The 21,549-nt window shown below is 40.7% G+C and overlaps 1 protein-coding gene across 2 annotated transcripts in view; it reads left to right on the forward strand.

Annotated features, from left to right (window-relative positions):
• tgfbr1b (transforming growth factor, beta receptor 1 b) overlaps positions 1-17,797 on the forward strand; it is a 66,758-nt gene extending 48,961 nt beyond the window's left edge. The window contains exons 7-10 of one of the 2 annotated variants that reach the window (XR_005896512.1): positions 4,770-4,894; positions 5,105-5,235; positions 9,596-15,337; positions 15,394-17,797. Coding sequence is in view for 1 of the 2 variants with exons in the window: in XM_041065264.1 (XP_040921198.1) it covers positions 4,770-4,894; positions 5,105-5,235; positions 9,596-9,721 (382 nt within the window). In the remaining variant the exon portion in view is untranslated. Of the gene's footprint in view, positions 1-4,769; positions 4,895-5,104; positions 5,236-9,595 lie in introns of both variants that reach the window. The other variant, XM_041065264.1, reaches the window with a different exon arrangement.
• The last annotated feature ends 3,752 nt before the right edge of the window (positions 17,798-21,549 follow it).

Consider the following 21,549-nt stretch of genomic DNA (forward strand, 5'->3'; position numbering starts at 1 on the left):
TATCGTGGTATTATTAAGGTATCACTTACTATGTTTATCAATCATCATTAGAATTAAGGAATGAAGAAAATTATAGATGTGTAAAACATGTTCTTATATGAGAAGCAGGTGAGCAGCTGAACTGAAATTTTTTTTTTTTTTTCAAGTTGGAATTCACATTTACAGAATGGAGTACCATTAGTACAGGTATTGACTTTTAGCTCCGAGGAAGCTTCAGAAAAACAGGAGGTGCAATATGTAACAGTATGCTCAAGGCCATGGCCGTGGGAAGTTTTGCAATGAGTTCAAATCAAAAAGAATGACAGCGTTATCGAGCAGGATTTGATGCATCTAAAGCCAGAGATGGCAGAGCTGTTGATCAGAGCTGGACGACGGCTTCCTGTGATGTCTGAGGAAATGGTACAGCAAGGTCAGATACGCTTAGAGGATACAGTCTTATTGATGAAAAAACAGCGACATCACATGCATCCTTTAGTAGCTGTTGTGGAGCTTTCGGTCATATCACATGATCGTCCTCAACAGATGGATTTGATCCAGATGTCATGAAATTGTAGATGTCTGCTTCCGAGTCTGACTTTGGTGCCAATACCAAACCACTTTTAAATCCATATGTTTTATCCATATATATATTAATATTCATAATATTCAAGATCATCTGGTAAAACATGCTTACACAGTGAGTGTAACATAGCAACCAGTCCTTTTAATTACGGTAAAAGATGCTTGTTTATGGTCCTGATGAAGCTCATAATCAGCAAGATCACTGTGTACTTGTTTTCACTTTGTGCACAGACCAGGTTCAGTAAAGTTCAGCATGACCCAGTATCAGTCACCAGTGTCAGTCCATTTGACTTTATACCTACTCCTCTACTCACAATATGTCAGTGTGGACATAAAATGAACCGGAACTAAAAGACACCAATGTATTATCATTCTTTTGTCTACAAAGCTACAGATATGAAAATGACTTCAGCATTCAAATGGTCGTCTTGTATTCATAGTCAGTGAAATTGTAGTGTAAATGTAAAAAGCCACTTTGTCCAGAATCCCAAAATCTGAGAATAACTAAAGAGACAGTTCCTCCAAACGTGCTCTTCATTTGTCTAAAGGAAGAAGGTTATGTACTTAATAATATTTAGGCCCTGATTTTATTCAAACACAATCTTGATCAAAAGCTTCTCCTGCAGACTCACCTTCAAATGCGTTCTGTGTGTGGGTTGTGTTTCAGTAAACGCCTAGATAAAAATAGCTTGCCTTTTAAATTTGATTAACTTGCGTCTTTGCTGGATTCCGCTTTCCCTGAATTCCTCTGGGTTTCTTTGCAAAAAAATTGTCCAAACCGTCGGAATCGAATGCCTTCGAAACGATTTGTTCCTTTCATCTCTGCTAGCACATTCATACAGTCAGAGCCGGGCGAACTTATGTCCTCACTATTCAACAATAACGTTGAGAGAAGCCCAACAGTTCTTATGATGAGCAAGTACTTGACGACAAATGAGAGGGAAAAACTCCCTATTAACAGGAAGGAAACCTCTTACAGAACCGAAATCAAGGTGGGCAGCCATCTGCTTCAACCGGTTGGGTTGAGAGGAGATAAATGGGGGGAGAGAGGAGAAACAGAGGGAGGAGAGAAAGCTGTATATACTGTTATTTTCAGCAGCACCAATTATTATTGTTATTATTATCATTTTTATTATTATTATTGTTATGGTATAAGGATGATAGTAATGATGATGAGCGTAGAGCAGCAATGGCAGACCCAGACCCTGCCGAAGGGACAGAGAGGACACATGGGGAAAGGACAAACTACAGGAGAGAGAAGACACAAAGTTAATGTGTCTGGAATTTACTCACTTGCAGCAGCCCCAGCTTATAGCAGCGTAATTAAGGGATGAGCCAGTCTTAACTATACATTTTAACCTTAAATGTTAGAGAGGGTGTCTGCCTCCCCAACCCAAACTGGGAGAGGAGCCTGATAGCTGAAATCTCTGCCTCCCAATCTACTCTTGGAAAATCTAGGAACTACAAGTATCAGGAATAGTTAAGGAAATCGATAACGGCATTTCTTTCAGTAAAACGTTATCAGTTCCGTACTCTGCTTCTAATTTATGTGAAGCAGCAGCAGTTTTGGTTATAGAGGCTATCCATTCATTATTTGCACGCTAATAGGTTAAAGAATTCAATTAAGACTTCGTCTGTTATGCCCAAGTGGGAGTTATTTGATTACACTGCTGAATCCATCTCATTACAGATCATCAGCAGCGGGAGGCTGATGCTGTGTGCAAATCAGTAACCCACAGGTTTAGTTCTTATTGATTTGTTTGATTTCAGTATGAGCAGAGATCGAGGCTCATGAGCCACTTTGGTATGGTCAGTTATCTGAGTTTTTTTTTTTTTTTTTTTTTTTTGGTGATTCCTCTGCAGCGCTGATTAAATCAGGGCAGCACAGTGGATCCTAGTACGTAAATGAGTCTTAACCGCAGTGTGGCACTTTTCAAATTGGAAGCTTCAGAATCATCACTCGCATCTGTTCTGCTGCCATCAGATGGCTGCACGGCTTTAATGAACGGAAGGGAAAGCTTTCATTCAGGATAAAGCAGCTGACAGATAAGTCTAAATATTACTCGCTAAATGTATAATTCATACTTGTTTACAGTGTTTATGAACATTTTAAGTTCACTTTAACCAGCATTAGTCCAAAAGTCCTTCTCATTTCCTTTTAAACATTTGGTTTCCTCTTGTTGAGAGAATTAAGGCAGAGGTTGGCAAGTCTGTCTTAAAACAAGAGCCAGGTGCCTGCATGAACACTGAAATGATGCTTGGCGTTATCATTCCCCCTGTTCATACTGAGCAATCAAAAACAAGAGTTAAGTACAAGTAAAAATAAGTTTAAAGTAAAGTTTATCCAAAGCTAATATGCTTGAATAGTCTAAGCAGCACAAATCCTATGGCTAGCTTCCAGAGTTTGTCTTTTAATATAAAATTCCCTCTCTTTGTTTCCCCGGACAGTATTTCCCGGTTGATCTGCAGCAGAAGGATGTTAACAGACTCCACTTGGTTTTTCTTTCTCAGACGCCTGAAGCCTCATATAAGCTTTAGAAATACTTGAGAATGAGAATATTTTTGCTCGCAGAACGCGGAGTTATTAGGAAAGGGATCTCGTAACGGCCAGTGTGAATAGGAGTAATGATGATAAAGTATAAATGTTTTAAGCAACACAGAAATGTTTTCCACTTTCAAATTCTTTGAACTCCTTTGAATTCTTTAAAAATCTTTGAAAGTCTCCTCCTGACAACAACAGGTAACATCAGATAACATTACTGACAGACACATCACTTTGTTAGGTGTTTCTTATTAATAGTGGTGCAACAGGTCTATCATCTTCTGAACAAGAGATATTTTTGGTGTTGGTGGAGGAAACTGTTTTACTACTCAGGATCTGCAGTGTGTGGTTCCACAGATTCAGGCTGTTAAATAAGACTGTGCATCAAAACATTTGTCAGTCTTTTACATTATTGCTTTGTTTTTATTTGTTGATGAAAACTGCAATGCATTTCTTCAGAGTTGCTTTTTATTTAGGCTTCGTCTTGTTTCTGTCATGAAGAAATAGGTCTCTAATAAATATTTTTGCATTAATGCAATTAATACTGCAAAAAAAAAAAAAAAAAAAGATAAAGGAATCCAATAGTCACCTTTCTACATCAAAGTGCTAACGTCATTACTGTGATTAGTGCTGTCGGGATGAAGGCAAAAAGAGGGAGAGAGAGGAAGAGAGGGGGACGGTGTCGTCAGACATTGGCAGATCTGAATCAGTCAGTCAGTTACACAACACACGGTTAGTTAGACACCAGTCACTAATTGTTTAATTCATGTTCTTGTTTGTGTTAGTTTAGACTTTTCTCGCACTTAAACATCCAAACTAACTCTACATCAGGCACGTCATGGAAAAAATATAGACTTAAAGATGCAGTTTAAATGAATAAAAACAAAGGAAAATTTAGTGAAATGTAGTTTTCTGTTTATAAAGGTTTATAACAGACTGTAATGTAGTTTCAAACATATATGTGGTTATTAATATATATATATATATATATCCTCCTGTGGGAACCAATAAGTAGCGGCTGCTGTATAAACTGAAAATTAATTAAAATATAGTAAAATACTGTTGTAATAATGTAAAATATGTTTTCAGCGTAGAAGTTATGCTTGTTGGTAAATACTTAAAATGTGCTTATATCTGCTTACAGCTATATTATAATGTGTTATAAACCAATATTTAATTTATGCAGGGCTTAATAATTCTAAATAGGGTGCCACAGTATAGCGTCTTATGACTCCCCTAGTGTTTAGAAGGCACTAATCCACCATTTTTAGTAAGACCACATGAAATTAGTGTTTTTGTTTAACCTTTAAAAAGGTTTATAAAATGAATTGTATGATCATCTTAGTCTTAAGAAGCTTTTGGGGAATAGGGGCCTTGGCTCTCAGTCAAGACTAAGACCCATTTTATTACTGCGCACCAGAATCTTGCTTTGCAGTCTCACCTGTACACGCTGCTGTTGACATTAAATACCGAGCGGACCCTCAAAGGGCAATTCAAGATCAGGAAAATACCAACTTGTCACAGCATGCTTGTGCCGGTCTGTGTACTTTCCAGCTCTTTCCAGCTGTTTTTCCAATAATCTCCGCTGTGTTTCAAATCATTCCTTCAACAATGGGTGCTTGAATGCGTGAATGGTCTGGTAACAATCCATTATCTTTCTGCGCAGGTATATGGCTCCAGAGGTCCTGGACGACTCCATAAACATGAAACATTTTGAGTCTTTCAAGCGAGCTGACATTTATGCCATGGGCCTGGTCTTCTGGGAGATCGCCAGCCGCTGCTCTATGGGAGGTGAGGATCAGAAGAGATGGGGTGGAGTGGATGAATAGGAGGTTGACACATTAATGGAGGGAGTGATGGACGAATGGAGCAAGACAGGAACGGAGTTAATTATGGAAACGTTGACACACCAGTATCTACAAAGATGGAGGGATGGATGCATGATCGCACAGTCTGAAAAATGGATCTACTTTAATGTAAAACTTTTTTTTTATCTGGCAGGCATCCATGAGGATTACCAGCTGCCCTACTATGACCTGGTTCAGTCAGATCCATCTGTGGAGGAGATGAGGAAGGTGGTTTGTGAGCAGAAGCTTCGGCCCAACATTCCCAACCGCTGGCAGAGCTGCGAGGTAGGACGTTGTGTCACTGTACCTGACCCTGTGTCACTTTGCGAAGACGTGGACTGCTTATGGGAAGAGCTCAAATGTTTTTTTTTGCTTATTCTGTATTCTTTATGATTGGGGAAAAGGGTGGAGGGTGAAGGGTGCAGTTGTCCTGATTTTGTCTGAATGGAGGTTGACAGCATTGGACTAAGTAAATGAAACCGTTAACCACTCTGCTGCTAATACTGTCTTCTATTTAAAATACAGATATGTAAAAAGCTGTTTTGAAGGGTAGTCTGATGTTTTTGTAAGTCTGAACCTCAATCACATGATACACACACACACACACACACACAGGAGTACACACATTCCCACAGTCCCCAGAGAGGAAGAAACTGCTCAGGTTGCAGGAGGAGAAAGTGTGTGTATCTCCTTCACTCTCTGGTTTCAGGTTAAACTGAGCTACAGACACATGCAGACACTCACATATGTGTTATCACTCTGTTTACTTTGGTGGGAGTTACAATTTGAGAATTTGAGGTGAAGGGGGCAGAGGCATGATTGTAAAGTTTTCAGAGCGTCTGCAGGTCATTAGGTTATCGCGCCTATTTAATTAGTCTCCTTATCGTTTATTTTCTACATTTATGATGCTACACTGAGCGTCATTTCAGCAACACTGATCAATATCGGTTAGCTGCACATACACAAGCTGTGTGTTTTATTCCATCACAGCTCTGGTCCCCTCAGATTCCTCAGTTCACACCTTTAAAATGTTCCAGTCTCCGTAAGAGGATATGATAGGTAGGTATAGAGGCAAGGTTTTTGTCTGATGCATCTAGAAGGTCAAGGTTTTAACTTCTCAGGGATCTTAAAGAGGAAGGGAAGGTTAGATACAGCTTTTTAGTTGCCTAATGCACCTGGATCAAGAGCAGAGCCACGTTATTAAAGACAGATTGATCATATCTAGTAAAGAAGCTCCTGCAAAGGATAAAACTTCCTTAAGCAGCCTAGTTGGGTCGAGCTCTGAGAGACACGTTGATGGTTTAGATGAAGAAATTGTTTAAGCTAAGTTGGTGAAGGTCGATGGGAGAAAAAGGAAGATGAATCGGTGCCAGGTGAGGGCAGGAGGTGATGGATTTTTGTCTCTAATACTTAGAATTTTATTATTAAAGAAGCTCATAAACGTGTTATTATTTAGAGCTATAGGAATACATGGATCAATAGAGCCATGGCTCTCTGTCAGCCTGGCTGCAGTGCTGAAAAAGAACCTGGGGCTGTTTTTACTTTCCTCTATTAATGATGAGTAATAGGCTGCTCTGGAATTACAAAGGCCCTTTTTGTATCACTTAAAGCCGTCTTGCCAGACTAAGTGGGATTCTTCCAGTTTGGTGGAACCTAATATCCTTTGCTTTAAGGTTCATTACATTGAAATAACACAGCTGTTGACTATTTAATCTCACACTCCATATTTTTTTGTGAATGTCTTGATCCAAATAGTGAAGATTGTGGTTCAAAAATACAAAGTTTATAAGCTTAAATTATTAATTAGATATAAATAAATGTTCAATTTGCCTACCGCTGACAGTGACGTGACATGAGCCATTAGAAAGAGGATGTCTCACTCAGTTGGATTCGGTTGTAGCGCGGTGTTACAGAGCGGAGCTTCTTCTCTCACAAACTATTTTTGACAAGTACTGACAGCGGCGTGTTGAGAGCACACAAACCGACCACGGCCAAGTTTAATTTAGGCCTGTCATCAAGTTACTCACGGAATTAACATTAATTAGTGACAGCTGATATGACGTACCACCCGAGACGTTTGTCATTTTAACCGATGAAAGCGAAGCTCGGCGCTGGCTAAAAACGAGAAGCCGCAGCTGAATGTTTTCTACTCTGCTTTGCCGATGATCATTAGCTTCGTGCATGCTGAAACTTTACTCGCCACTGGGCCCAGACAGTATTTCAGCATTCACATACACAAAATGTTCATTGGCTTCATTTTGCAGCAGGATGCTCTAAAGTGCATGGGCAGGAGGATTTCAGTCAGTAGCTTTCATCAGGAGGAGACATGGGGACGGTGCCGTGGGTGTGGGGCTGCCCCTTTTCTAAAAAGTGAGAAGCTGTCCTACACTCTGTATTTTTTTTTTTTTTTAAATCATGGACACTGAAGACAACTTAAGTGTCTGGTTTCACTGTTTGGTCTGGAGATAAACAGAGGAATGTCTAGATCGACTCTCACCGAGCCACGCATATTCACATAACAATGGTGCACTGTGATCCACAGACAACAATGATGATGATACCCGCCCATCCAGACCGACAAACAGGTTTAGTAAGGTGAAACTACACCTGCTGCACATAGTGCTAACCAGAACCCCGCAATTTGGCAGTTTAGTTTGAATTCTGTGTCTCTAGATCACTTCTAGCTTGTAGAGCTTTGTTGACGCTCTTTTGCAGCATATTGTTTGTTCCTAAAGAAAACGCATGTGACCTTTTTGCAAAGAAATCTGTGTTAATGAGCTACCAGTCTTTCCGAAGGATTCAGGCAAAGCATAATCACCGCTTGTTATGTGAAGTAATAGGCTTTCCGAGAATAGCGCGCACCAACTTTGTTGTCTTTTAACAAGAGAGAATTGTGTAAAGGTCAGGCTGCAGCGGCGCTTTATAATATGTACACAAAAGTTTGGCAGTCGAGCTGTACCAGTTTCACTGTAAAGCAGACTTTCTGCAGACTTTGTGCTGATTAGCCCATTAGTATTCTGATTGGCCCATTAATAATTTTGACTTTATTTAGTCACAGACAAACAACAGAGGAACAAACACAAACTCATAACTTCTGCAGCTTGCTGGAGGATATAATAAATATGTAATCAAACAGTATCCATCATATAAGAGGCACTGCAGTTTGGTTTTGTTTGTTTTTTTTTCGTTTTTGGTTAAAATGAATGTATTCTTTTTTTTTTTTTTCTCAATTAAAAAGTAGTGACAATGAATAATATGAGCAATACGATCCCCCCTTTTTTAAGAAGCACTTATTCAGAGGCAGGTCTTGAACATTTGTTCCTCTGTGTGGCGTTCCCAGGTGGAACACCACCATTTAGCCATAAATCAGAATGGCAGATTAAGGTAAAAGTAGCCATGTCTGAAAGCATTTGAATCTGAGAGGCTCTATATAAGAGGGTTAGGGTTAGTGTTAGTGTTAGTGTGTGGGTGTGTGTGGTAGATTGTTTTTTTTCCATGGCATTGTGGAGCTGGCACCAGTTCACCTGATGAATGGAGGACTGGAATGTGTCAGCTGTCTTAATGAGCACTGTAGGAAGTTTCACAGATGATGCACTAGCATCTCACCAGACAGACACTGCGAGAGACTGAGAGAAACTGAGACACACACACACACACACACACAGACAGACATGTTGACTCATACATACCAGATGCTGTTTACAGACCCGCCAAGGGAGACATGAAGAAATTAGTGTAAACTCTGACAGCTTCAGCCCTATTTCAAAGCCTGTTTGCTATGTGTAGTTATGAGTTGCCACTTCAGTGAGAGAGAAGTAAAGATTTTCTTTTGGGAAAAAGAAAAGTTGAAAAAGGCTCAGCCATATTCCCAAATAAAAAAAAAAGAAAGTCAAATATAAATGTTTATATAACATTAGCACAGGAGTAGAAAAGGCACATTTGCTGTTCCAAGCTTAAGGTATTATATTATATTATATTATATTATATTATATTATATTATATTATATTATATTATATTATATTATATTATATACATGATGAAGTTCCTCACAGTTACTTTGGATGCGTTTCTTTGTAATTTGGCAGATAAAATATCTCTGCAAACTCCTGAATTCATTCTGCTGCTAACGTCACCAATAACATTATCAATAAAGATTAGGGAGTCCTTTCAATCATGAGGCCACCTCCACCGTGCTTCACAGATGAGCCACTATGTTTTTGGATCATGAGCAGTTTGGCCTTTTCGTCACCTTAACCAGTTAAGTCCACTTAGTTCCAGCTACTGACTCTAAAGAGCTTTCAACCACTTCTCACGGTCTTCACCAGTGGATGGTTGGTTTGTGTCATGGAGACACGACCAAAGTTTTGTCACATTATGACAAATTTGCCACCTGAAAGCTCTGCATTGTTTTGTTTGTTTGTTTGTTTGTTTGTTTGTTTGTTTGTTTGTTTGTTTGTTTGTTTGTTTGTTTTAGCATTTTTTATCAAAATTTAGCCTCTTACACTTTCACAGATATTTTCTCTGCATCATCACTCAAAAAAAAAAATCAACGTTCAACAGCATCTGTGAGTGTATTTCCCAAGACATCGGACTGTTCAAGCATGATGTTGTCATGTTAACTTTTGTCTTCTCTCTCCCCTGCAGGCCTTGCGGGTGATGGCAAAGATAATGAGGGAGTGTTGGTATGCCAACGGTGCTGCCCGACTCACCGCGCTCCGAATCAAGAAAACCCTGTCTCAACTCAGCCAACAGGAGGGAATCAAGATGTAGACAAACTACCAAACACACACACATATACACACACACACACACACACACTCTCTCTCTCTCTCTCTCTCTCTCTCTCTCTCTCTCTCTCTCTCTCTCTCTCTCTCTCTTTCTCACACACACCTGACTGGCATCCATATCGTTAGCATTACAGCATTATTATCTTCATCATTATTCATCAGTTGTTCCTCCCCTTTGGTTTGGAGGGAAATGAAGAATATTTTTCCCCTTGAGCTCTTTTTTCCCTATCCCATTTCATTCATTGACAAACTGATGAATCCTGCACCTGAAACTCAGGAACCATCTATGTATGTATGTATGTTGCACTGGGCTTGACATACACACATGAATGGCTGGATTGATGGAGAAATGGATGGACGGATCTGATGAGGGGTGGTTGTTTCCGAAGGGGGATAAAGAGAGACATATAAAAGGACCCCGCTCATTATCCTCCATGTCAATTCACTATGTTCATCACATGAAGTCTCTCAAAGACCCATAGAGGCAACTGGTGTCCATTTTCAACTCCCGCCTCCACCGCTCATCACACACCCAACCAATAAGAGCTCAGACCTCATCGGGTAAAATAAAGGCCAGACAGGTAGCTGGGAATCACCTGGGAGGCCTCTGAGATGCCGGAGCTTCGCTCTCATCTCCTCACATCTTCCTTATCACCTGCTCATTTGTATATTAGCATTTCATTCTTTACTACAGAGGGTTAAGCTGCTCCTCAGTGGGGCTGCAAGTCGCTCAGTTACATGTTTTGAATAATCAGTTAATCGTGACTTATTCAAAATTCAAATAGCCCATCAAATCTGCCCAGTCGTTATTAATGAGTAGCAGTTTAATATCAACTGCTGTGGAATTTCTTAAATATTAGAGAATGGATAATTGTCCACTTTGTCTGTAAATTTTAACCCAAAGAAATGACAAAGAGGAGTTTTTCTTTGGAAAAATATTTTCCATTTTGATGAGGTCCACTGCACATTTTTTTTGTGCTTTAAGCTTTTGAAATATACAGATGTTTTCTTTCCATTCATCTTAAGCAGTTATGTTTGTACTGGCCGTCATTGCGCTGCTAGAAAAGGGGGCAGCAGAACGAGCAGCTACTTGACACGCATTCCTCTTAATTGCTGAGCTAACAGTGACTCAGCCGGTGATTAATATTATTTCAGACGCTAAAGATTATTCAACCAAGAAAACCGTTTCTGACGTGAAGTGGCTCGCAGCCCCACTCTTGAGTCATTTTATAGTAGCACTGGGGACGGAAAGCGAGGACCTGGGGGGGTCATGGGACAGTCTGTAAGCCGCCCTGTAGGGTTCACACAAGCGTTGGCTTCATCTAGTTGAGTTGTGAGCAGAATCTCTCATCTCTGCAACAATTTTGCACCTGTTTTTCATTTTTTTTACTGTTGTATTTCCCCGTCTCCTGTCATATTGTCAGGGAGTCGGACAGGTCAGTTTAATTTATTGTGTTTTTTTTTTTTTTTTTTTTTTTTTCTTTTTGGTGGCAGGGGATCTTTTTTGCAAAACTAAACTGGACATGATGACCTCATTCATTTTTGGCGAACATGCTGCAACATATGCAATATACAGTAGATAAATGTGTCTATTTTCTATACTCTGCTCTGCTAAAACCACAAACAGCAAGAACAACAACAACTACAACAACAACAACAACAACAACAACAACAACAATCAGCTGCCACCATGCCTTCCAAGCCAGCTGTTACCGGAAAGTGCCAGTGCTTTAAAAACCCAACTCCTCTCATGTCGGCTGCTGTGGAGTGTGTTTGTTCTCGTGTGCATGCAGCTCCGTGCGTGTGTGTGTCAGAGGAGGCCCGCGGGAGCCCTGCCGAGCATACAGCAAGCTCGTACTATGCACACCCAAGACGTAGGGATGGAAAGCAAGGAGGGACACACACTGCACATCACAGCACCCACAACCCAGCCGACTCCCTGGTGCCATTTCGTCAAGAGCCACCCTCCCCCCCGACACCCGAACACCCGACCACCTCAGCAACAACTCATTGTACAGCTTCTCCTCAGCGGACTGAGTCTGGAAACCGAGCTCCAGCACCTCAAACTGTGTTTAGTTTGAAAAACTTCGCCACAAAAGCTTACGGCGGCTTTCAAAAAAGAGACCCAAAGACTTGTAAGCATTACTGATGTTGCCCTATAAATGTAAACTCTTGGATTTCTGATTTTTTTTTGGTCTCTCATGTGTTTGCGCCGTTGACAGCGCGGGAGCGCGAATCAACCTTTTCAAGTGTTTTCTTCTCTGTAGGATAATCAACAAAAAAAAAAAAAACAGTGAGGTACATTCATTTAAATATAGCAAATGGATATTTACTAAGCCATAGGTTTTCCAGGTTGTTTATCATCTTTTCTTTTTTTTTTTGTGGCAAGGTCTTTTTCTACTAGAATGTACATTTACGAAAAACAAAAGATGAAAAAAAAAAAAAATATGCGTAAAGCGGACAATTTTGTCATTTCAGCTTAGCAAGCCTTAAGGGACCAACGCATAAGAGTCAGGATCTGCTCTTATTTTTTTTTTTCCTTGTTTTTTTTTTTTCTTTTTAAAGATAAATACACAAATATATATATATATTTAAATATATATATATATAATTGATTACTATGATAAACGTAGTGTCATGATTCTATCTAAAAGACAAAAAAATATATATGTAGCACCTGATTTAACAGTTTGTTTCAGTCAAGTGTTTGTCCTGTTGCCAAAATTGCCATACATCTAAACCCATTCTATCTTATGTTACAGATCTGCTTGTGTCTAAGTTCCATCAAAAGCACTTGTCTCTTAGTTCACAGGTCAAAATTATACACATAATTAGATACAGTTTAAATACACAAAGTATAAAACGGTCAATAATTAACACATCCAGTAAATTAGATCTGCCAGACAGTGTTGTACTCAAAGAAATCCCACAGTCTCTTGATTGTTCAGCAATAAGTGCACTTCTGAACCACTGCAGGGTTTACCTGTGTGGCAATTTGGATGTCAGCGAGCCCGTCTGTCTCCATTGTTTTCTTTACATAGTGAATACGTAATGTATTGATGTGCTGCTACTTAGTTGTCCACCTCGCCTTCCGAGTCGAGGTGAGAGCTGCCGTTGGATGTAAGTATCCTCAGATTGCCTGAATCTGATCATTCTGTGCCAATATTGCTCTGACGCCAATCCAGCGCATTGTCATTTGGTAGGCAGTCCCTCTCGGAAGATTTGCTGAAGCGTTTTTGAAGAGTTGTTATCGGCCACCATTCGTGGAAGTGCAGGAGTCCACCCCTCCACCCACTGCGGCGTCTCATTTCACTGATGAGTTCTTCCCCTTTGGGTCAAAGTGCAGATCAGTGCAATCAGTTGCTGTAGAACGGAAAGCTGCAGCCTCCATGGACCAATGGTTGAAACCCGCTGTGCCAATTCGGAGTAGCTTGTTCTCTCCACTTGTGTTGCCCACGCTGTTGGAAATGCATTTATAGAGATATTTGCCTCTACTACAGGTCCAAGTTTAGAGGAGGGGGTGGGACGGCAAAGACATCAAATTCTTTTTAGGTGGTGATTGGTTCAGTAAAAAGTAAATTTTCTACATGAAACCCATAGTCGATGGCCTTATAGCAACTGATAATGTAATTACAGATGGAGAACGTCACAATTTGTCGATATAAAAAAACTCCACCTCTTAAAAAATGCAATAAAACCTGAGAGCACTTAACCCTTGTATGGTGTTTGGGTCTGTGGGACCCACTAAAGAAAAATTAAACAAACGGCTAGTAATTGGAATGAAGTAAACATCTGTTGAGTAGGCAGAGAAGGCAGGAACACTGGCTGAATAACAAAAATATGAACACCACACAAGGGTTAATTGTAGGATAATGTAATGGCAGACATTGACTATCAGTCAGAGGAAGCCCCGAAAATCAGTTCTAGCTGAAGTAGGCTGTTTTTTTGTTTTTTTTTTAAACCCATTACAGCAACACTTAAATAAAACAAACCCACTCCAAGTCAAATTTAAAAGAAAAAAAAAAATCGAACTTGACTGCTGACTTCAGAAACGGCAATTGATAAAACAATCTCCACTCAACTCCACTTACTTTTTTGTTGGAGAGCTTTCAAATGCATCCCACAGTGTCCTTCATCGGATAAAGTTCAGTCCTCCAGCTCGTGGAATGGATCATTATGTCGATTCAAAATGTGTGCCAAGTTGTTTTTTTTTTTTTTTTTTGTTTTTTTTAAGACTTTGACCCACAAGGAAAAGCTAAGCTCAGCACAGTAATGAGCCTGAAGCGACGATACCTGTCACGTCACAGATGAAAAGTCTTAAAAGTATTTTATCGGCTGTTTCAGGCTGTGTGGTGTAAGGCAGGAAGAGCGACTTGAGTGGAGATTTAGATTGAAATGAACTGCTCATTATAAATGCTGTTTCATTTCTAAAAGACAAAAAAAGAAAGACTAAATCTCAATATCTAGTTGACTGAAAATGAACAAAACATTTCTAATGTGACATGTCCATGTTTGTGAAAATTATTTTATCAGTTGCTACGGGCTTTACTTAGCAATTAGCTTATCGCTCTTTGAAAATAATTGAGGGAAAAAAAAACTAATTTTGAAAAAAAGCAGTTAAGGTGTGATGTTCCCACCTGTGTATTTCCACTGTTCAGAGCTGTTCTCGTGAATGAAGTATTCTTAAATATGTAGAAATGGTCAGCAGTGGGGGAAAGTGACATTTTAAGCTTTGTAAATATCTTGTGGAGTAAACAACAGAAGAAAGCTATCCTAATATTTGAAGAAAGTTAAGTGGATATCGCTGCTATATTAGATTTAAAAAAAAAAAAAAAAAGAAAATGGGGTGACAGACTATGCTGAATTAAATGTGTTAAACTAGTGGGCCAACTGGGCCTTGCCAGGGAAAACCAGGGCCAAGGATTCATCTTTCTAAGCCATGAGGGTTTGGGGGGGCAGGGTGGGGGACTGGTGGTGGTACTGGAAACTCTAAATTTCAAATCTCAGAGTATCCCTTTAAGTAAGCCCTGGCTAGCCCTGCTGGGACCTTTGGGTGGGATTGAGACTGTACAGTATGTGTATTCCATTAGCAATGTCATTCTCTGGGACATTAGCAACAACAAAAGCTCAACTCAACAGCACCTCTGGTATGCCTCTACTAGGACAACCTTCATTCTGTCTTAAAGTCACCAGCAGCCTTGTACTTTTTCTTTTCAAAAACCCAAGATGACTTAACTGTAAAAAGATGTTTGCACCCAACTGTTTTTTCTCTTGTGGTCTTTATACAGCAGTCTTTCTTTCCTTGACTCTATCTTGCCTTTCTCTCTTGTCATTCCATGTCCTCTAATTGACATAACAGATATCTCCTAGCTACAAGGGCCACGCTTCACTGCAGCCGGTTCACTCGCTTCACAAGCTCCAAAAAAAATGGCCGAACCACCTCACGTTCCATCCCTGCCTACTTTTACTTCTTTATTTCTTTAAACTCAGACCTGAAGGCCGGAGGTATGCTTGAAACAGACTAGTTTGCATGATGCTCTCTCCGAGGCGTTCATGGCGTCGCCCTGAGCTCTACACGAGACAAGTGACGGACTTAGTCGTGTGAAGAGCGATGAAAGAGAACTTCAGCCTTCATCACCTCCACTGAAGCGCGAGTACTTGTCAGCTTGTCGGTTTTGGGAAGTTACAGAAATCAGACGCAGCCCAGACAAGCTCCAAAAAGCACTTGTTTTGAATCACACCGATGCATATTGAGAGAAGTCCGTCAGTTTTAGTATTAGCATCGTAACTTTGTCAGACGCTGACGCAATGGACAGTAAAAACGAAAAAAATATATAATAATTCTGAATCGATGCAGCAGATCACATCTTTTTAACTCCACACAATTTTGTCCTTGTCAAAACCTGGTGCCTACAGTGTCCACAGTGCAACTCGACCAACAGCTGTTTGATCAGAGGTTCGGGTGTGTTTTGCTAGTAGCGGCTAATGTAGCCTCGAGCCACCCACCCTCAAGCAAAGATGAGGAGTGGACTACAGTGGTCAGCGCTGACATTCATCAGACTTCACACAGCTCCCTCTGGAAACAAAAGCCTTTATACTACTGTTCTCATACATGTGGTAGTACTCCCCAACACCTGGAAACACTTTAATTTGGAAAATCGATGGATGGTCCAGTTTCCTTGTTGGGTGTCAGACCCCCTACACTTTTCCAGTGTTCCGAAACCACCAATCTGATTAACACCGTGAATGTCTTTGTGGAGAGACTGTCCGAAAGTTAGAAAGCAGGCTTGAATCTGCTGTACAAACACTTTTATACAACATATTATACAAACTGTTTTGTTTCGAGCATACGTCGACCTTAGGGTTTTATAGAAGGGGCCATACCGTAGGCCGTTCCGCCTTTTGTCTGGAACTCATTGCGATTGAACCTGTAAATCTTTGTTTCTTTAATTTGTGGGTTTATTTGGGTTTGGAAAACAGTTTTTTGCTTCAGTATTTCAATCTCTGAACCATTTACAAAAAAACAACAAAAAAAAAAAATTTACAAAGAAAACCCGCTGTACCTCCTATCTTTGAGAATCTTACCTTGCCTTTCTTCTCCGTAGCTCAGATTAAAGGGGTGAGGGGGGGGTCACTGTACACTGCTGATGTGCAACCACCATGCAGTTTCAAACCTCGGTCCACTGGTCAACATAGATGAAGGTTGAGAATGGGAGCAGCAATGTAGCTGAGCGGTTTAGTGACTCAAACCCATACAGTGAGATGTTGTTTGTTGGATCGGGTCAAATATGCAGCCTTTTGATGCTACATGTTTTGTTTTTGTTTGTTTTTTTTAGCCAAGAAAGGTACAAAACAAGCATTTTATTTTTTTTTTTTCTTTTCTGCTCCGTGTGCATTGATGGAGGGGCCAAAACGGGGGAGGTAACATAATAAACTATGCCAGCAGCTCTACGGCTTCAAACCACGCACTGAGAAATTCCCACAGCTGTGAATGTATCAGCCCTCTCAGAGTCGACAACCAATCCGAGCACAACCTGCATAACTCAGCCCAAAGGTCGTGACAGCATGCAAATATCCGCCGCACGGGTCTGTTTCTATATCTTTGTCTCTTTCTCTTGTTATGCAAAGTCCGGGCCAATCATGTCTGCCCACTCAGTCCCACTGGATCACACAGGTTGAATGACCTATCTATGCTAGCATAACCCACACACTGTGATGAGGTCCGTGTTAGGGTCAAAGGATTAAATCATACTCCCTTCATGGTTGCCCTCTGTTGTATAATTGTCTCGGGCTGAAGCAACTGCAGTGGTCAAAAGCCAGGGGAGGCGCTAAAAAGGTTGACGTGAAGAGTGGTTTGGGTCACTAAAGGGCTCGGCCTTTGCTCGGCTACAAACAGTTTTCCTCTCCGGTGCGATGCTGCAGTGAGGCCTTTGTGGCATCAAGGGTAGCAGAAAGCTTTATCATGTTTTATTTGGTGCCTAAGTTTGACAAGACTTCTTTTACTTTTCACCTCGAATGACAAGACTGCATGTGATTGTGTGTCTGCATCGATGTCTGCATTACCTGCTTTATAGGTGTCATCCAAAAGCTGAGAAGATCTTAAAAAAAAAAAAAAAAGAATAATTAACATATTAAAATGGTCACTTAATCAAAAAGAAAATACCTCCTTTTAAAGACCAATGTGTTTTACCTCACTGTATATACGTATATTCTTGATTTGTTTACTCCAATTGCAATTTATCTTTCTCTTTTGTTTCTATGAAATGCTTAAAAAAAAAAAAGTTGAGAAGAAAATAATTTGTTTTTTTCTTTTCTTTTCATTGGTACTTTTTTTTTGTCAAATGGCATTGTATTGTGTTTGTGTTGTGCCCAAGCAGTATACTATTCCTCTTCTACCATGCTCTGTATATGACCTGTTGGTTGTGTTCTGCGTGAGCTATACAGTCAAAGCGCTTTACAAGTGTCCAAGCCCCCTTCTGAGCTCTGGTACAAATGCCTTGTTCAATATATTCTTTTGTTTAACGAGAAAAAAAAAGAAAAAAAAAAAGAAAGAAAGAAAAACGGAGTCAAAGTGGAGGCGGAGGAGGCTGGAAGTGAGGGGAAGGACTGTGACACTCCTGCAGCGAAAACCCCTCAACAACTGTCGAAAACCCTCCTCACCTCACAACCCTCTTGGATTTCTAAACATATTATAATCTTGACTTTTTTTTATATAGTGTGTACAGATGAATGAGAGATCAGCATAGGAACTAGAGGATTGACACTTATGTTAACTTCTAACATAGATGGAGTAGAAAATGGTGTGAATAAAGAAACAAAGTTTCACTACAATTTTTTTTTGTCTTTATTTATTCGTTTAGCCACCAGGAAGTCAACAAGTGCGTATGATTGGTGGTTTACATCGCATAAGCATCTGTTTTCAGTATTAGCATAAATCAAATTAAAAATAAATAAGGCTAAATTCATCAGTAATTTTAAATTAGAAATCATTAAATTGTCACGTGATTATTTTAAGAGCTTTGTAAACTTGTTTTAGCGGTTGTCCAGAGCAGAGGTTGTCCAAACTGTTTCCCCACAGCTGTGGGAAAATGGCTGCAGGTTTTTTTGTTCCTACCAAGCAGCAGCACACCAGACTTGACCCAACTGATCTCAGTCTTCAGACAGTTGATTGGTCAAACGGTGTGCTCCTCATTGGTTGGAACAAAAACCTGCAGCCACACGGCCCTTTGTGGAACATCAGAACATCACAAATCAGATCATCCGGCTTTGATGTGAGCCATCAATTAATGTGCTTAGAAATTCAAATGATTTTATCCTCAAGTTCCCACCTCAAGTTCAATAAACCACAATCGCACAATCAACCTCTTACTCATTGAGGTAAAGTCGATATGTTTTGTGTCCAGGTTCTGAGTCTCCTCACTGCCTGTAAATCATACAGAGACAGCAGATGGGAGCACTGAGAGTGATCAATACAAATCCCCCCATGGGGAATGTAGGGCACAGAGCCCTGCAGGTGGAAGGGCTGAGGGGAGACAACAGGAGTCTTCGGCATCAGCAGACTAACAGGTGTGTACAGTATGTACTTTGATTAGGAGGATAAGTCAAAATCAAATCAGTCAATAGAGAGCGGTGGCGACAGCTGTGTGTCTCACAGGCTTTGGTTCTCTCCACTCAGAGAACTTGCATAATGAGAATGTGAAGTTTATGGGGAACAGTTCCGGGTCAAATGCAGTTTCTCTCCCAGCGCCTCTCCCAGCGTCGCTGCTCCATGCCTCGTCGCTCTCTGTAAAGCTTTCGGAGCAGCAGATGGGAGCACGGGGAGAGGTCAATGAAAATCCTCCTTCCCCTCCAAACTGCACCAGGATCACAGAGCGAGGTGCTAATAAGGATATGCATCCCAGCATGCACCTCTGAATCAGCACTCACAGCTTTCGGTGATGCAGGCCTCATCAGGTTGCACTTGATGTCGTCAGACTAAAGGTGTCGTTAGCTGGGTATAAACTGTTGATATGTGTTTATTAGGGTAATGAAGTCTTATAACTGCAACTTAATCCCAGTATCGATTCCTTTGACAGCGACTAACCTGAGGCCAGCGGCTTATTTGTAAGAGGAATTGACCGCGGGTTTCTCTGATGCTGCCGCATCGAGGCTCATTCTGATCCATCAGCTCCACTGATTTCAGTGTCAGCTCTGATTAAGTGCAGCCAGCAGACAGCTCTGATTTACAAGCTACCAAACTGGAAATGGCGCAGGAAGCAGGCCTTTGAACGTTAACGACACACACACACATAAGCTTTTTCACCGCCTTCATCTTTGCTGACATGGATAAACTTAAACCTTGCTTCTGCTTTTATCCAGGTCTATATTTACTCCTGCTTTATTTCTCTGTCGCTATTTCTGTACATCTATTGTTCTGGTTTTTTTTTTGTCTTCCATCAACTTTTTCATGCAGAGTGCCACAAAAATTTACCTCTTTTTGTTTTTTTTTTTGTTAAGCATCAAACACACACTACTCTCACCTAATTTCTCTGACAGAGATGAAACCACCACGCTGCCTGTTCCTCCTCTGCTTCCACTGGATCACGACACGTTGCAGGATTGTACAGTTGGACCGACGACAACGCCGGAGCTCGTCAACGGTGAGACAATCACTTTCAGTAACTGAGACTTGTGGCCCCCTCTGTTCTTGTCTTTAAAGTAATAAAGTATGAAATTACATGAAATATTTGTGATATCAATACAAGGCACAAACGCAAGTGTGGCACCATTACAGACAATAGGTGGCACAGCAGGCTAAACTAGTAGACTGTCACCACTTTTTATATGCACTATTACATAGTGTCATTGCTGTGGCTATAATAGAAGTCATCTATAAGCATTAAGCAGAATATAACAACCAAGTCAAGGCAGTATTTTATTTGTTTCGTTCATAGAGGATCTTTCTGCTTGGCTGGAGAGCAGACAGATTAGATCAGAGCTGTTGGATGAAGTGTGTTCGCTCTTCCAATTCAGCGGATGAGTAAACGTAACAGTTGTTTCCACAACTGGAATTGGAGCTCCACGCCGCACCAAGCTCCACAACAACATTTCTGCTGCGTGAGCAGAAGCTGTTGGTGCCCCGTAGCCACACCCCAGGTGAATCATCGGCAGCCGGGAAGGTTTCGGCCTGGATTTATGTGACTTCACACGTCTGTTCTAAAACTTCCTGCAGAGAGGAATCTGCTGTTCTGCTTTTGCTGGGACATTTTACTTTCTCTAATAAATAAATAAATTAATAAAAGCTTAAAATTCTCTTCACCTCCCTGGTTGGGTGGACGCAGGCACAAATCTCAGACAGACATCTCAAAACCTGGACAGAGACAATAACCAAGACCACTGGAGTTAAGTAAGAAAATATGTTTTGTTGTTTGAGTGAAGTGACATTTAACGGCTCGTGACCCTTGAAATGAAGGGAACCTATGTGTTTGTTAGTTGTTTTTTAAAGATTTATGTCTTTGTCAGTAGGAAACAATGGAGTCGGAGTTGAGAAAGACAAAGCAGGGAAGTCAGAAAGCACTGAGAGACAGTTCAACACGTGGACACAGTCAGCAGCTGCAGCCAGAGGACAGGCTGACATGAAAAAAAATGTGCACTGAATATAAATACTTTGCTCTGATGAATAGAGCATTCTTATTCACAACAGTAACTCAGCATTTGAACATTTCAGTCCAGCAATAAACTATTTGTATTCTGAAAGTTTATACAATCAAAAAAAAAAAAAAGATTAGAAAGTTTACTTCAACAAACATTTCTTGTTTGTTCAAGGACTTTCGAGGTTCTTGACAAAGACGTCGCAACTCATGTCAGTCAAAACCCTCACGCCTTTTCATCAGTTTACACCATTTCCCTTCAGCTAAAGCAGTAAACATAGATTGTTATGTGTTGTGTTGTGTGTTGTGTCTGCTACTACTTGAAACCTTTATTATCCTTATTAACCCTTGTATGGTGTTCGGGTCTGTGGGACCTGTTTTCATTTTTTTATCAAAATATTGATGATATGATTAATTATTTTTTCTGAAGCTGGAGGGGGGCATGGGTGGACCACTGACTACCTCACTAACAGGCCGCAGTACGTGAGGCTGCATAACTGTGTGTCTGAGGTAGTAGCCTGCAGCACTGGGGCCCCTCAGGGAGCAGTGCTCTCACCATTCCTCTTCACCCTCCACACGTCAGACTTCACGTACAACTCCAGCAGCTGTCATTTCCAGAAGTTCTCCGATGACTCAGCCAGCGATGACTTGGCTGTGTGTCTCAGGGGAATGAGCTGGAGTA

This window comes from Toxotes jaculatrix, chromosome 20 (genome assembly GCF_017976425.1).
Source record: "Toxotes jaculatrix isolate fToxJac2 chromosome 20, fToxJac2.pri, whole genome shotgun sequence".
NCBI lineage: Eukaryota > Metazoa > Chordata > Actinopteri > Toxotidae > Toxotes > Toxotes jaculatrix.